The sequence below is a fragment of the Diabrotica undecimpunctata genome, chromosome 5, assembly GCF_040954645.1.
Source record: "Diabrotica undecimpunctata isolate CICGRU chromosome 5, icDiaUnde3, whole genome shotgun sequence".
In the NCBI taxonomy this organism is placed as follows: domain Eukaryota; kingdom Metazoa; phylum Arthropoda; class Insecta; order Coleoptera; family Chrysomelidae; genus Diabrotica; species Diabrotica undecimpunctata.
The window spans coordinates 126,273,399-126,291,686 of record NC_092807.1 but is presented as its reverse complement, the minus strand read 5'-3'; the positions used below and the strand labels follow the sequence as shown (position 1 = coordinate 126,291,686).

General features: G+C 33.7%; 2 protein-coding genes across 3 annotated transcripts in view; one reads left to right on the top strand and one right to left on the bottom strand.

Moving 5' to 3' along the window:
• LOC140441766 (neuroligin-4, X-linked-like) overlaps window positions 1–18,288 on the top strand; it is a 960,081-nt gene that overhangs the window by 42,283 nt on the left and 899,510 nt on the right. The window lies entirely within an intron of this gene.
• LOC140441764 (peritrophin-44-like) overlaps window positions 1–18,288 on the bottom strand; it is a 66,795-nt gene that overhangs the window by 1,711 nt on the left and 46,796 nt on the right. For both annotated transcript variants that reach the window (XM_072532670.1, XM_072532671.1), the window contains exons 8-9: window positions 11,598–11,795; window positions 5,227–5,247 (exon numbers count right to left, since the gene is read on the bottom strand). In XM_072532670.1, coding sequence (XP_072388771.1) covers window positions 5,227–5,247; window positions 11,598–11,795 — 219 coding nt within the window. The remainder of the gene's footprint in view (window positions 1–5,226; window positions 5,248–11,597; window positions 11,796–18,288) is intronic.

Here is an 18,288-nt window from a genome sequence, read left to right as displayed (position 1 = left end):
TCTTAATCGAATCAAATGCCTGTTTGAAGTCTATAAATCACATTTCCAATTCTAATTTTTACTCGTTTGCTTTTTCCATTATTTGTTGTATTGTGTGTATTGCATCTATTGTAGATCTTCCTTCTGTGAATCCACATTGGTACTGTCCTACTGTCTTCTTTGTGATCTTTGATAACATCTTTTTTATTATTGATGTCAATATTTTATATGTTGTATTTAGTAACGTTATTCCTCTATAATTTTCACATATTTGTTGGTCTCCCTTTTTATGTACTGTTATGATCTGCCCTACCTCCCAGTCCCCTGGCATTTTCTATTCTTTCCATATATTTTTCAATAGTGCCAGTATTTTTCCTCTTAGTTCCCTTCCCCCGTATTTTATTAGTTTCATATTAATTCCATATTTACCAGGGGCTTTTCCATTTTTGCTTCTCTGTATTACTTCATCCAATTCCTCTAATGTTGGTTCTTTTGAAATTTCGATGTCTACTTCATCTACTTCATCTGCTGCTTTTTCGTGCACTGTTTCCTCCTCGTTATGCATTTCTTCTTCTGTTGTTTCCTCCGTCAAGAGCTCTCTGTAGTAATCTCCCCATACTTGCTTGTATTCTTGGTCCTCTATTATCACTATCCCCTTTCTATTTTTTATTCCGTTTGTTTTGCCCTTGTATTTTTTGTATTGTTCTTTAATCTTTTTGTAAAAACTTTTCGTATTTCTGTTTGTTCTTCCCTGCTCTATTTCCTGCATTTTTTTGTCTACCCATCTTCTTTTATTTTGCCTCATCACTTTCTTAGGATTTCTTCTTATTTTTTCATATTTTTCTCTGTCTTCCTCTTTATCTGTTCTTAGCCATTTATTTCTGGCTTGCACTTTTTTTCCTGTTATTTCTCTACATTTTTGGTTATACCATCCGTTTTTTGTTTTAGCCTGAATTTTACCTATCTGCATATTTGCACCTTCTTCTATTGATTTTTTGATCGTCTCCCATTCTGTGTTTATATCTTCTGCCTTATATTTTTCTTTTAATTGAACTGTTACGCCTAAGTTGCCTCTTCATATTTTTTTCTTACTTCTTCATTACTCATTTTATTGACATTCCACTTTTTATGTTGGTTTTTTTGTTTTGTTTCAATTTTAACTTTTTGTCTTATAGTGGCTGTGACCATGTAGTCTGAATCTGCACACGCACCTCTGAACGTTCTTACATCTTTTATTGACGATTAATTTTGTTTATTAATCATTATGTGATCAATTTGACTATATGTTTTCTGATCTGGTGACCTCCATGTTATCTTATGTATTTTAGGGTGTTTAAATTTTGTTGAGCTTATTAACAAATTTGTTCTTGTTGCTAGGTTACATAATCTTTGCCTATTGTCATTCGTGTTTTCGTGTATTGTATGCTTTCCTGCAATTTGTTGTAAAAAGTCCTCTTTTTCAATCTGGACGTTGAGGTCTCCTAGTACAAATATGACATCTTCTTTGGGTATTTTGTCTATCTCCTCTTCGACCCTATCATAAAAGATTTCTTTTTCGTCTGCATTGCTTGTTTCTGTGGGGACGTATAAATTCAAGACTGATATATTAAATGGTTTGCTGTTGACTCTAACATAGGCCATCCTTTCGCATATTGGCTTGAAATTTATAATTTTCTCTCTTAGGTGCCTTAGTATCATGAATCCCACGCCTTTTTGCCCTTGCTTATTTCCTCCTGAATATAACATTGTAAAGTCTTGTTTATCAATCTGTCCCTGTCCCTTTGTAGCAAAATTTCTTATCCGGAAACACTAATGGTTTTACTGTTGGTATTCACGGGCGAATTCATCGTTTGCTACTTATTTACTAAAAGTTTCAAGCAATGAGATTGTACATTTTGGATAAAATGTTACATGTAATATGTATCTATCACAGTGCATTCAGTAATTTTTATCGATTGTTTCGTATAGTGTATTGTATCGCTTAGTTTTATGAAATCCCCAAGTAAAAGAAATCCAAAATTTCAATGTTTTTAAAACAGACGGCTTTGGAAGTTAGTCTCTTTTTCTTAACTAGGTAAGGTAAGGTAACAGTGTTCCAATCAGCTCGTTGTTTTTATCAATATCTTATTGTTTTTAATAATTAAAAAATTATTAAACTTGATATAATATTGTACTATATAGTGTTTAATCCAATTTTGGGATGCGACTGTAAGTTAGACCATCTTCTTATTAATAACTAACCAACAAACAGCAAACAACGGCCAGAAATATCAACATTAGTTTTACTAATTTGCTTAATTACTAATGAACCTGTTCAAGTATGACGGTTGTAATCAGATAACATAGACCCAATATGCAGGAAAATCCGGAGGCAAGAATATCTGGAATTAAATTAGATTATTTAAATGCCATAGCTACTAAAATCAATCCTAATAAAATACTCGCCATTTACCTCACAGTATTAAAAAAGCTGAACTACAAAACGAGCTTTGCATTTCGGCTTTTTGACGTGAAACAACAAAATGTTGTTTCACAACAAATTACTATAACAATTTCTACCAGCTCCCTCCTCGAGCCTTCATATTCTCTGCTTAACTCTTTACCATCCACCAGTCATTGAAGCTTGTCTACAAATGATTTTAATACTCTCTAATCAATAGCGATTCCCTGCGTACGTTAAGAGCCCTAAAGCAATCCTAAACATCCAGTCCTGTTTTTAGTTAAGGCACAACTCTTACCATGCCAAATGTATTACAAAATATGTATTTTGTAAAAAAAAATATTTATACGAATAAAAAATTTTTTGATTTCCATGGGTTGTATATAATTATGAACATTAGAATTGGACTAAAATGAAATATATATATATATATATATATATATATATATATATATATATATATATATATATATATATATAAGAAAAAGTAGTCCAAAATGTCTGACTAGTTTGGAAAAAATATATGTAAATACTTTTTTCTTTTTGGGTGTGGTAGTCAATAAAAAATAGAGCTTTGCTAAGGCGTACTATTTATTCTGAATCCAAGCTTTCGGTGGTTTTTTGCCACATTTATCAAGGTCTACAAAGAAAATTACTATGTTGTAACAATTTGAATGGTGCAAACAAAAAAAAAAACAAGAACGTTAAATAACATAATAATACTAAAATTGCAACTAAACTTACAAATGCTACTGTTCAAAAAAAGACACTTTAAAAATTAATAAATACGTTAAAAAGTTAAAAAACAAAATGAAAGACCACATGTTAAAACAGTCGTCGTTGCAAGCTTGATTTCAGTCACATTTCACGAGCAGAAAGAGGAAGTGGGAGGACAATTATTGTTTAAATAGTTTGACGGAAATACAAAAAACAATTTGTATTTTCTTCAAACTATTTAAACAATAATTGTCCTCCCACCACCACTTTCCTCTTTCTACTCTTGAAATGTGACTGAAATCAAGCTTGCAACGACGGCAAATTTTTAAAGTGTCTTTTTCAGTAACATTTTTAAGTTTAGCTGCAATTTCAGTATTATTATGTTATTTAACGTTGTTGTTTATGCCACGAATCTTACATTCGGGTAAGTTTTTTATAGTTTTTATAGTTTTTTTTTGTTTGCACCATTCAAATTGTTACAACATAGTAATTTTCTTTATAGACCTTGATAAAGGTGGCAAAAAACCACCGAAAGCTTGGATTCAGAATAAATAGTACGCCTTAGCAAAGCTCTATTTTTTATTGACTACCACACCCAAAAAGAAAAAAGTATTTACATATATATAATTTAATTTCTTTGATCTATATGCAATAAATATACTTAAATGTGGGTTTTAGTAGGTGTTTTACAAAAGTCCATGTAAATATTTTTATTTTCAGAGAGGAAATACGATCCAGAAAATAAAAAAGATGCAGCTATTTTGTTGGAATTACTGGATATCATTTCTGATATTGAACTTATTGAAGAGAGGATGAATAGGAAGATATTCCAGAAATCTTTTCAAGTAAAATAAAAGTTTATGTAGGTGTCGATAAATTGGGACTCACCCTTGATCAGTTATCTTAGTTATACTGGAATAAGGAAAAAAAAACCTGACATTTTAGAGCTCTTGTCAGGCAAGAAAGAAGAAGTTCGTGTAGGGGCTGATCACATAGGGCTTGCAAAGATTCAAATCCCTGATTCACACGTGGATGAGAACGACTCTGGGTCAGACGAGGCTGATGAGAACGATTTACCATTTGATGGAGCGTCTACTTCAAAAAAGGGCAATTTTAGCTTTGTAACAACCAGAAAATCTGTAAAATGGCGTAAAAAAGATTTTGAACCTCCAGATTTGATGTTGGATAAGGAGCAACAACCTACACCTATAACGCCCTTTACTGAAGAGCCTTGTGACCCTTTACATATTTTTTTTCTAAATGTATAGACTACCAGCAGTTTGTGCAGATGGCCACTTTTACCAATAGGTATGTTTTAATAACGAAAAAATATAGATGTGCAGATGAAATTACAAGTTTATTTGGTTTACACATTATTTCCGTTTGCCTAAAATTTGTATATCAATATATTTAGTGAAAAAATGGCAAGAGCCCTATTTTTTTTGCTTCGATCAAATTTACGTTGTGTAAATACGTCGATAAGTTCTTTAGAGTACGTCCATTTTATGATGGTATCAGAAAACGATGTTTAGAATTAAAGTTAGAAGAAAACCTATGTATTAATGAACAAATGGTACTATTTAGAGGCCATTTGGCTATAATTAAATACTCAAAGAGTAAACCTACACCCTAAGGGGTGAACTTCTTCAAGTCTTAAAATCAAAAAAAATATTAGCCGCTAGAACAATTGGTGGCAATAGGTTCAACAATCATCCTGTGAAAACCCATAAAGAAATCTCGAAAAATAGTAGAGGACCATGGTAAGGAACCTCCTCCATGTGTAATGTGCGTGATAGTAAACTAACACTAAAACAAAAATGTGTTAGTAGACTATCCTTCTATGTACTAGAACGATAACAACAGTTACATAATGTTTAAGTGAAAATAATTCATTTAAAATTCTCAATTTTTTACGTGCTGTAGTCCTTTTTCATGTAAATACAGTTTCATACTAATATTAACTCTTCGAGGTGCAATCAAATTATAAATAAAAAAAGCAGACTGCTTTTTGTATTTATAAATAAATGTTGATTTTATTTTTAAATATTCAACTGTTTATAAATACTAAATAATACTAAATATTTACTTACGTGTTGTGTGATAAAGTTGCGCTAAAACAAATAATACGATATTAATTTTAGGTTTGGGATTTTGGTTGCAATAATTTAAAAATTATTTAACCCTTCAAGCGGCACTGATAGGATATCCTACCAACGTCTAATAAGTTCTATATCTCATAAGTAAAGCATTGAATTACGTCCGTATTGCATCTGGGTGTATAAGAACATTTCCCAGCAACAAACAGCAACGAGTATTATACACCGAATGTTTCCGAAGTTATTTTTGTACCTAATGGCTTCTGTTGTATACGCCCGTATAGCAGTGTTACCTGTGGCTGTTTACGGTATTGACGATAAGCAGTTTTTGTGCATACCTTGAAAATTAACGGCTTTTGTGTGAATGTTTAATCCTCAATTATATTTATAAAAGGTAAGAATTATAATTTAATATTATTACCGCGATATCCTTTTGTAATCCAACTTTGGACATAGGCCTCCCCCAAATCAATCCAGTGCCTTCTATTTTGCGCCACATGCTTCCAGTGTGTCCTCCGATCTTCTTAATATCATTTGTGGTCTTCCTCTGCTTCTCTTTCCTAACCATGGCCTCCACTGTTGTATTTCGTGGTTCCATCTCTTATCCTTCAGTCGGGCATTGTGTCCTGCGAAGCTCCATTTTAATTTGGCAGCATGTTCTCCTGCATCTTTTACTTTCGTTTTGCTTCTAATCTATTTGTTAGTTTTTTTGTCTTTCAAGTCTCACCTCGAGCATTGATCTTTCCATCGCTCTTTGTGCTTTTACTATTTTATCCATATTGGACTCGGTGAGTGTCCACATCTGTGAACCATACGTGAGTATAGGGAGGATACACTGATCGTAAATTCTGGTTTTCAAATACTGTTCTATTTTAGTGCTTTTTAAAATCAAACTTAGTTTTCCAAATCCTTATTCTTCTGGTAATTTCGGCAGTTTGATTTTCTTTGTTAATTTTCATTATCTGTCCCAGGTAGATGTATTCGCTTACTGTTTCTAAATTTATGTCGTTCAATGTTATTTCTGGAATGTTCGGTGTATTTGTCATTATTTTTGTTTTTGCCAAGTTCATCTTAAGACCTACTTTTTCCGAAGCTTGAAATAGTTGCGTCATCATGGACTGTAGTTCTTCGAAACTTGTAGCGAATATTACAATGTCATCAGCGTATCTTAAATGGCTCAATTTTCTTTCATTAACATTTACTCCCTTATCTGTTCAGTAAATGTCTTTAAACACGTCTTCAAGTCCAAGTGTGAATTGCTTTGGTGAGATAACATCTCCCTGGCGAACTCCCCTGTTGATTGGTGTAGCTTTGGTTTTCGCATCAATTTGTATTTTCATTGTAGCTTTCTTCTAAATTTTGTGTATGAGCATTCTGTATCGGGAGTCTATCCTGCAGTTGTTCTATTATCGTTTCCTAACAATTATTTATTTTTTCAGTGGCGGCACAAGCTTGAATAATTTATGCAAAATTTTAATACATTGTAACAGTTTTTTGCTAAATTACATGCCAATAATAATTATATGCAAAAATTTATTTATAGATGAACTACCGAGAATGTTACTACAGAAAAAAGCCTCTCTCTGAAGAAGAACTACTACTAGAGTTATTGGAGGTAACAGAAGAGCAGGTAGAAAATTCCGATGTTGCTGGAGACTCTGATGCAGATGATTTTGAGCGAGTTGACTCGTCGTCAACAGGAACCCCGCAAACGCGCTCTTCTATTTCGTCACCAGCTTTAAGTTTCCATTCTTCTTTCCATACGCCAAAACGTATACGAATAATATCACCGATCAACCAACCTCAGCTATCGACATCGCAGGAATCTGCCGGGCAGTCAGCGTCGCGTCGGAAGAGGAATTGGCGGATGATCCTTATGAATCCGATAACTCTGTGACTGATGTTACCTTTCAGTCAGAAATACCTAGACCACTACAACGTTCTCTTCTGGAATCGGACAGTGATGAGAGCGCTGACCAGCCACACGAAGATCAAGAAGACTTTGTAAATTGATCAAAAGTACCTTACTTGCCCCAAGCGTATACAGACTTCCAGTATGTAGATGATATGGGTCCAACCCTGTAGGTAAAAACTTATTTTACTCGATTTATTTTCAAATAATTGTTGTATTATTGCAGGTTCGTTCGAAAAGACCGATAGACTTCTTAAATTTGCTGTTGCCTATTGAAACTCTGCAGTTGATTGTAGATCAATCTAAATTGTATGCCAGTCAGAGAGAAGTACTTCTGAATATTACAGTGGCGTAGCTAAGGGCTTTTCTAGGGGTGTTGAAAATTATGGAATTTAACTCTTTGCCGGCTATCCCTAACTATTGGTCAAGAGACCCAAATTACATAACTCCCATATTTGCAACATTTTCCCTCTAAAAAGGTTTTTGCGAATTTTAAGGTTCATTTATTTGAACGACAATGAGGAAATGCTGCTACATGGTGATCCATGCTATGATAGGCTGTACAAAATCCACCCATTAATCACACGGCTCAATGAAATCTATGGCAAAAGCTTTATTCTAAGCAGAAATATCGCGATTGATGAAAGCATGGTGGCGTTCAAGGGACAAACAACACTGAAGCAGTACATGCCAATGGCACCTGTCAAAAGGGGATTTAAAATTTGGGCAATTGCATGTGCTGAAACAGGATATTTGTTGAAGTTTGACGTTTACCAAGGTAAAACAGCGATAAATCCGGAGCATACATTAGAGGAAAGGCTTATGATTGAATTATCAGAGGCGCTGCAGAATAGAGGCTTCTGTTTATACTTTGATAATTTCTTTACGACAATTCCACTAATGAAAAAACTATTAGACAGAGGTCTGTTTGGATGCGGGACAATGAGGCAGAACAGAAAGCACTTCCCGAAAGGCCAACTTTTCGAAGATAAAAAGTTAGCGATGAGCCAGTCTGATTTTGCAGTATGTGGCGACGTATCTTTCGTGAAATGGAAAGACAGAGGTAGTAAACCTGTTACAGTATGTAACAACTTTCACAATGGTGGCGATAAAGGACACATTTTTCAAACCAATACAAAAGGTACCGTTGCAGGAATGTTGTTTGCCCGATGTCTATAGTTTACTATAACAAAAATATGGGTGGGGTGGATCGGTTTGATCAAAGGATGGCGGTCTACAACATAGGCTGGAAGAGCCGTGGTGGTGGAAGAAGCTCTTTTATTATATAATTGTGACAGGTGTCGTCAACTCCTACATCATTTGTACGTTGGGAATGAAGAAAGAGAGAAAAAACCCCTTAGCCACCTTTAATTTTGGAGCAAGTTGGCCGACGAACTGATAGAAGAGCCAGCAAAGAGGAAAATCATAAACGAACTTCCGTTGAATGTTGAAAATGTGAAGTGGCTTTGTGTATTGAATGCTTTATACCATACCATCAGTAACTATAACTGTGCAATATTTTAAGTACCTTTAAAGGTTAAGAATCTCCATTATATACACATTTAAAAAATAATAATATACATTCGAGACAACCTAATTCTGGGGTATCTCACGAATATGATAATACAAAATATCTTATCAGAATATTTCCGAACAAACCCGAGATTTTTGCCTTATCTAATAACCACTTTATTACCAATTAAAAAACTATCTTGTAAAATACAACAAGTGCACAATATTCTTAAAGAGCTGAAGGAAAAAGGTTTGTAGATAAATTTGGGAAATAATGTTTTCAAAAATAGTATTTTTTACTTATGTTCTCTCATAGTCGTCAACATAGTATAAAAATCAGAAAAATGTAATGATCATTATAATGGAAATTTTAGAATTATAGTGATTAAATAGCCAAAAACATTTGTTATTATTAATAGTATAAATTTTATGAAAAAACTCTTCATGTCTAATATTTCACAAAATATTAATTTTAATTAAATAGATTAGACAATTGTACGCAACTGATACGGGAATACTTCAAATTTTAATGACAGTTCAGCGTGTGGCAAAATTGTTTAAAGTGTTGCCGCTTTTTTAAAGTAAGAATTTTGTTTATGTGTTGATTTCTTACACAATTTAATCATAATATATCATATATTAATAAAGGCCGAGATATATATTGCTATATATATATTCTCGGCCATATATTGGCCGAGAATTTGGAAAGTGGTGATGGTTGTGTATAATGAAAGGTTGGATTAATGAATAGAGGAGATGAGAGAGTTAGTTAGTTCCAGTTTCGTAAAGTGAATGGTTGGTTTTCGAGGTGGTATCCAAGGGTAGTAAGTGATAAAGAATAAGTTGTGAGTTGGTGAAATAATTGTGTCCGACGGTAGCTAATCTGGTACAGATTTGTAAGTAAACTTTTCCTACTTGTATTCTACGTATCGCTGTTTATTTCGGAACGAGAGGTTAGGTTTGGCGAGAGGAGAAGGGGCTGGCATCATTGGAAAGGTACGTGCATTCAAAGGAGAGCATTGAAGACACTAAATTGCAATATCTTGTTTAATATTGCTAATTACATAGGAGGCTGCTGAGAACTGATAGTTCATTTTGCATAGAACAAGGAATTGGGCAACTCAAGGCAGAGGAAGCGTTTCAACGGAAGAAACATTCATAATATATTAAATTTGAGAATTTTGGGTAAAAAATATTATATCATATTAGTAACGTGTAAATAAATTGTCGATAGTCGAAGGAGATAAAATTTGTTCTGAGAGGGGACACGGAGCTGTGGAGAGAATTGAATAATTCATACAAATTTTTCTTGGTACAATGGTTATATCAAAATTGCATTAGAAAGGACACTGAATATTATTTGATTTGTTTATGTAGAATAATAAGCTGTATTTTATATTGTAATTGTATTATATTATCCATGCATTATTGAAGGTTAACGTACATAGAACGAATTTTGTTTGATAAACATTGTATGCTAATAATTTTTGGAGGTATTTTAATCAGTTTATTTTATTAAATTATTTTCATATCATATTATGTTGTTTTATTCCGTTATTCTTTGGACCTAACCCATCAGCTGTAAAGTATAGATATTAAAGTACGAGTAAAAGCTGAGATAACAAAATTGAAAGGTGTGATATAAAATCATGAATTAAAAATTTTAATAATGTTTAATATGTAATTTTTGTAAAGTTTTAAAATTAAAATTCTAGATATCACATTAATATATATATATATATATATATATATATATATATATATATATATATATATATATATATATATATATATAAATATATATATAAATATATAAATATATATATATATATAGATATATATAAATATATATATATATATATATATATATATATATATATATTTATATATATATATATATATATATATATATTTATATATATATATATATATATATATATATATATATATATATATATATATATATATATATATATATATATATAAATTATGTAGATATATCATCATCATCATCATCCAGCCCCGTTTTCACATCCATTGTTGGATATAGGCCTCCTCCAAACGTCTCCAGTTCTCTCTATCTCTAGCTGCTGCAATCCAGTGTGTTTCTATTCTCCTTAGGTCGTCGGTCCATCGGGTGGGTGGTCTGCCTCGACTTCGCTTGTCGGCTCTTGGTCTCCACTCCAATAATCTCTTCGTCCATCTTCCGTCTTCCATTCTAGCAACATGTCCAGCCCACCTCCACTTTTGTTTATTGATTCGCAGTATAATATCGTCAACGCCAGTTCGTCGGCGTATCTCCTCATTTCTCACGCGATCTTTCAAGGTCAGACCCAGCATTGATCTCTCCATTCGCCTTTGTGTAACCCTCAGTTTTTCGGCAGTAGCTTTCGTTAAAGTTAGGGTCTCTGCTCCGTAGGTCAAGACTGGTAGGATGCATTGGTTAAATGCCTTCCTTTTCAGGTGAATTGGAGTATTTGTTTTAAAAATGTCTCTCATCCTTCCATATGCCGCCCATCCCAACGTGATTCGTCTATTTAGCTCGCAGGTTTGGTTGTCTCTGGTTATTCTGATTTCATGACCCAAGTATGTGTATTTATCGATTAATTCTACCTTGTTGTTATTGATCTGTATCTCTTCGCTGGGAACCATATTGGTCATCATTTTGGTTTTCTCGAAATTTATCTCCAGCCCAGTTTCTTGTAGTATGTAATTCAGTTCTTGGAGCATGTCTTTGATCTCTCCCAGATTATCTGACAGAAGCACGATATCGTCCGCAAAACGTAGATGGTTTAATCTTTCTCCATCGATGGATATTCCTTTCTGTTGCCATGTTAGGTCTGTATGTAGATATATATATATATATATATATATATATATATATATATATATAAATTTATTCACAACTTATGAAACTTTATTTTGATATAATACAACTTACAGCAATCAGAATCCAGAGTACATCCGGGTATATGAACATTCCACAAAAGAGGATCAGGGCATATGTTATGTTGTTTTATATTATCAATACATTCATAAAAAGCTTGACAATTCGTTGTATCTGGAAAATATTCGCCTTCCCTATCACATTGCAGACTTGGATCTACTGCTACTGCTGGTATTTTCACAGAACTCCGTGCTAAAACATGTAATTTTTTTAATAATAATAATCATAACTTTATCTTTTAGAGATAATTAATGTAAACCACTCTCATTATAATTATTGATACCATACTTTACAATTTTGACAAAAACTTAAATTAGGACCTCAGATATCTCGGATACCTGTTAACAAACTCACTACACAAGCAACGCTTGTTAACCCTCATAATACCAATGCGGTCACTGGTGAAGCTTTTCATTAAACAGTGTAATAATATTGGTAAAAAAATAGTTATTAATTGATATGAAATACACACAAAATTTAATAAATAAATTTCAAAGTTTTAAAAAACTTAACATTTTTACAACACTAAAGTGTTATGTGTGGTATCTATTACTATAAGGATGTAAGACCTGGACATTAAGACAATATGGCGTGAACAAATTAAATTAATTTGAAATGGGGATGTACCGCCGAATGCTAAGAATAAGCTGGACCAGCAGAACTGCGAATGAAGAAGTACTGAGAGCAATGAACACCCGCCCTCATATGGTCAATACTATCAAAATTAGAAAGACGTCATATCTAGGGCACATGATGCGCCATAGGGAATTTAGGCAGCTCCAGGTAATATTAGAAGGCACGATTGGAGGTAAAAGGGGCATAGAACGAAAGAAAAACTCTAAGCTACGAAACATCAAAGATTCAACCCACACAAGAGGAAATCAATTAATTCATGAAGCCCAGAATAGAAAGAAATTTGTTCTATTGATCGCCAACTTCAATACAGAAGGCACTTAGAAGGAGGATGAACATTTTTAATAAATTATAATAAAGAATTAATAGTTTTACAAATTGTTTGTTGTTCATTCAAGGCAAGTATTTATGTGATGATCTGTACAAACAGTTTTCAATTAAACTTCAAAATGGACATGTGATTTGTATGTCGGTGTCATTGCTTGTGTTTAAATCTACAATTATTTACCAGGCGGCTTATTTCCAAGTTTCTTTAAGCAATTAAGACTATGATTTATGATTTAACTATACTTATTTAAATCTGTTATACATGGATTAAGTAAGTTATTGTAATTCTACCAATACGATTACACTATGTGAAGTTTTAATTTTATAACCAATCCTTTATATCACTGGTAGCTGTAATTACCATCGATACTGTATTAGTTCTCATGTAAGTCACATTTTGGTTTAATTAACTCCTTTCACACAACATGAGAGCTTCACAAATCCGTCTAAGTGAGTGTAACTCTTGCAGATTTGGACCGATGCTGTTTTACTGTTTTTTAGGCACAAAACGAAACCTTTCTTCTAATATATGGAATAGTATATTACAATATATATATATATATATATATATATATATATATATATATATATATATATACATATATAAGTTATGCCTTTGCAATAGGTATAGTTTAGCGATATGCAATATATTGAAAAATGGGCGGCAATATCTGTGAAGATCGTGTTACCAGCAAATATTTGTCATCATAAAAATATATTTATTACATTTTTGTTGATAATTCAATATTAAATGATCTGGTATTATTTAATGTTTTGGTATATACTAATGTTTTATACTAATAACGTTAGTAAAATGGTCAATCGGCAAAAATGTTATTTAAAACATGCGAAAAGTTTTTGCAATCTCAGTGTTGAACTTATCGTTGTTGTTATCAATATTGTGGTCGATTGCTTTGTCTGTTATAGGACTCCTCGACCTTTTCAATTTTAGTAGTTTTATTTATAGTGGTGCTTAAATAAAGTAAAATGAGCAATTTGGAAGAAAATAAAACAGTCGAAACGTAGAGTGTTATCTCCATAAGAACGGCGTTTCTTCAGATTTGCCCCAGTCAATGAAGTTGGCAATAAAAAATATATATTATAATGTATAAAGCTAAAGAACATGTAACAAAGAGTGCTGTGTTGCAAAAAATAAGGGAGAAGGAATTTTTCGGTATAAAAAGACAAATAACAAACAAGTATTGTGTGAACTCTCTAATGTTGTATCAAAACGGTGGCATTTTTTAAGAAAATACATCAACAATAAAATCTGTGACAATCAAAGGCAAGTCGTATTTTTAGACGAAACTTGGATTTTCGCTAAAGGAAATATGTCAAAATCATCCTGGCAAGATGGCACCACGAAATGCTATTCCTCTAGCCGTTCCAGTAATAGTAAAATATTTATCATACTTCATGCCAGAAATGATGACGGCTTTGCAAATATTTTTGAAGATTGGTTTGAAGAGAATTTGTTAAAAAAATAGAGGGACCATCCATTATAGTGCTGGATAAAGCATCCTATTACTCAAAAGTAGAAGAGAAAATTCCTTCAAGTGGCTGGACAAAAGAAGAACTAAAGGCGTGGTTAGCAGAAAAAAAATTAATCACAGTGACATATTTTTAAAAGCCTTCTTCTTCTTCTTGTGCCACTCCTATCGGGGATTGGAAATCATCAAGGCTATCCTGACCTTGTTTACAGCTGACCTAAACAGTTCATTAGTGGTACAGCTAAACCAATCTCTCAAGTTACGCAACCATGATATTCTTCTATGGGCTGGATTCCGTTTTCCTTCTATTTTTCCTTGCATTATATTTTGTAGTAGTTTTAAGAGCCGACTAACTGCAAATTTGTGAAGCCAACAAAATTCAAAAGAAATTTGTTATCGACCAAATGGCTCTTAAATATGGCCGTGATCCTTTGACTTCCACCCTACCATTGCCACTACAATGCAGTTAAGTTGGTGGGGTATTGCAAAAAATTACTATGATATGCATGCATCCAAAACAACAGGTGGTGCTAGCGTTCTTAGTTTATGGAAAGAATCGCAGGAACAGATAACGGCAGAACAATGGCAAAATTGTATTAGACACACGGAAAATCTAATCGTTCAGTCCTTTCAAAGAGAGCAAGTTGTGGATGAGGTACGACCTCTAATTATTCGCATTCATAATTCAACTAGTGAAGACTCTGAAATTAAAGTATCAGATATTGAATAAAAGTATTTTCATTGGGTGACGTTATGCGGTAAATAATAGGTATCATTATGCAATTTACACCAATATTCAAAGGCAAAAATTACCAGAAATTTAATTAAATTAAATTTATTTAATTGTGTGTAAGCTTATTTAGTATTTAATTTTTAGTTTATTTAGTAATCTAAATTAGTAATTAGTATATAGTATAGTGTATCAAAGACACTAATGGTGAAATTCTACATGATAAAAACTCAGTTCTTAACAGATGGGCACAACATTTCAGCGAACATCTAAATGTAAACGATATTGAAGGAGAGTACAATATAGAAAATGAACAAAATATACAACGTCAACTACACAGTGAAGACCCAACAAGAAAAGAAGTGTCAAATGCGATCCTAAAACTCAAAGACAATAAAGCCCCAGGAATCGATGACATCTGTTCGGAAATGTATAAAAAAGGTGGTGATCAACTTTTTGCAGCAATCCATAAACTAATAGTACTTATATGGCAGAATGAATGGGTACCAGAAGAGTGGCTGAAGGGAATAATATGTCCATTGCATAAAAAGGGGGATCAACTGGAGTGTAAGAACTATAGAGGCATTACTCTGTTAGCATCTGCATATAAAATCTTCGGCAATGTATTATTTGAAAGACTTAAACATTTTACAAAGGATATTGTTGGTCAATATCAATGCAGATTTACTGCTGGAAAGTCAACTACACATCAAATTTAAGCACATAGGCAGATTCTAGAAAAGTCACTAGAATATAACATAGAAACACACCATCTCTTCATTGACTTCAAAGCAGCCTATGACAGTGTGAAAAGAACTGCATTATATAATGCAATGATAGACTTTGGGATCCCACCTAAGTTAGTTAAGTTGACCCACCTAACAATGCAAAACGTAAGCTCATGCGTTAGAATTGAAGGAGAAAACTCTACGTTCTTTGACATTAATAATGGTCTAAGACAGGGGGACGCGCTGGCGTGTCTCCTCTCTAATACTGCCTTGGAAAAGGCAATCAGACAATTAAATATTAGAATGAATGGAACTATTTTTAACAGATCGACTCAAATTCTCGTATTCGCTGACGATATAGTTACAGTGGGCAGAAGTATGAGAGACATGGTGCAGTGTTTTACAAGGCTTGCTGACGCAGCAAGTGAATTAGGACTTGTGGTAAACGAGAAAAAAACCAAATATATGTTGGTTTCTAAAAATTCTCGAAATATCCAACAAAGAATTCAAATTAACAACCATACCTTTGAGCAAGTCAAAGAATTTACATATCTTGGATCGCTAGTAAACGCAACAAACACGACAAGCGACGAAATAAAAAGACGCATAGCAATAGCAAACAGAACTGTTCACGGCCTCCAGAGACATTTAAAAAATAAAAATATAAAACGCGACCAGTTTGATATATGGGGCTGAAACGTGGATCTTATCTCAAAATGATAAAAGACTTCTTGGTATTTTTGAGAGAAAAATTATTAGAAAGATTTTTGGGGCCGTAAATAAAAATGGGCTATGGCGTCGAAGATACAACTTTGAACTGTATCAGTTATACACCGATCCGGATATTGTGAAATTCGTTAAAGTGCAGAGACTTAGATGGGCTGGACACATTGCTAAGATGTCAGATCACGAATACACGAAGAGATTAACATTTTCAAAACCAGAGGGCACAAGAAGCAGAGGACGACCACGAATGAGATGGATTGATGATGTGGAAGAAGATCTACAGATTCTAGGGGTTAGAAGATGGAGGGAAGTTGCCAGGAATCGACAGGAGTGGCGACTTCTTTGTGAGCAGGCCAAGATCCACAACGGATTGTCGAGCCACTTATGATGATGATGATAGTGTATCAAAAGAGGGGGGTTCAAAGGAGTAGTGATGCGCAATATAAGGTATTTCGTGCTGATAACAGCTATAGCCCCTCCTACTCAATTTCTATCCTCACCTCCAAGAAGTGTGGCCATAATCCATAAAAAATTAAAGTTTATAATATATAAAACCAGGCCAGGTCATGACGTGAGCTCTAGTGCCATAATATAAAGATAATAATGGGTGATTCATTTAGAGGTACTTTTTTTGGTGGGGATTTGATTGGAGATGGTGCATAAATACTGTCAAACTGAGATTTCGCTTTTGTTCAGTATTGTTTGACACTTTATGATGGAAAGACTTAGCCCGACACAGCGTCTAGAAATTATTAAGTTATATTTTGAAAATGGGAGTTCTGTGAGGAATGTGTTTCGTGCCCTTAGAGCAATTTATGGTCCACATAATCGGCCTACCGAACGTACAATTCGCTTTACGATTAGTAAGTTTGAAACCCAGTTTTCATTAATGGATATCACGAGATCAAATAGACCACATTCAGCATGTACTGAAGAAAATATAGCGGCGGTAACGGATAGTGTACTCGAAAATAATGAAGAATCGATTCGTCGCCGTTCTCAACAGCTTGGCTTGTCATATGCAACAACTTGTCGTATTTTACGTAAGGATCTTGGTTTAAAAGCATACAAAATTTAATTAACATGCTTTCAGAAGATCCACTGTTTTCAAAAAAATTTTGTTTTCAGATAGGACCCATTTTTGGCTTAATGGGTACGTTAATAAACAAAATGCCCGTATTTGGGGTGATGAACAACCCAAAGAGGTTCAAGAGTTGCCATTACACCCTGAAAAAACAACTGTTTGGTGTAGTTTATGGGCTGGTGGAATCCATGCTGTTGGTCCATATTTCTTTAAAACAGAGGCCGGCCAGAATGTTACTGTGAACGGAAACCGTTATCGTGCCGTGATAACGGACTATTTGGTACCTAAAATTTAAGCTCTTGGTCTCGGCGACATTTGGTTCCAACAAGATGGCGCCACTTGCCATACAGCTCGTGAAAGCATGGCTTTACTGCGAGAACGATTCGGTGAATAAATTATTTCACGCTTTGAACCAGTGAATTGGCCGCCTAGATCCTGTGACATCTCACCTCTAGACTCTTTCTTTTGGGGCTACCTTAAGTCCAAAGTCTATATGAATAAACCAGATACGATTGAGACATTGGAGGCTAATATTACTCGAGTAATTGGTGAAATACCAATCGAAATGCTGGAACGGGTCATCGAGAATTGGAACTTCAGAATGAACAACTTAACCGTAGTCATGGCTAACATTTAAAAGAAATTATCTTTAAGAAGTAATTATTAAGAATGGTTCTTTTGTATGATAATAAATATTTTCAAATAAAATTTTTCTTTTCATTGTTTTTTCTTGTTAAAAAAAGTACCTCTACATGAATCACCCTTTATTATATAGAGAGTTATAGTATAGTATAACTCTCGGTCCCGGTCATAACCTATGGGCTGAAACTATGACTCCAACCAATGCTACGGCTTCGAAATTGAGAGTGGCACAGAGACGAATAGAATGGTCCATGCTGGGAGTGACCGAGTTGCGGGACAACGAAGATCTGCGAAAAAGGACGAGAATTTCTGATGTTGTGGAACG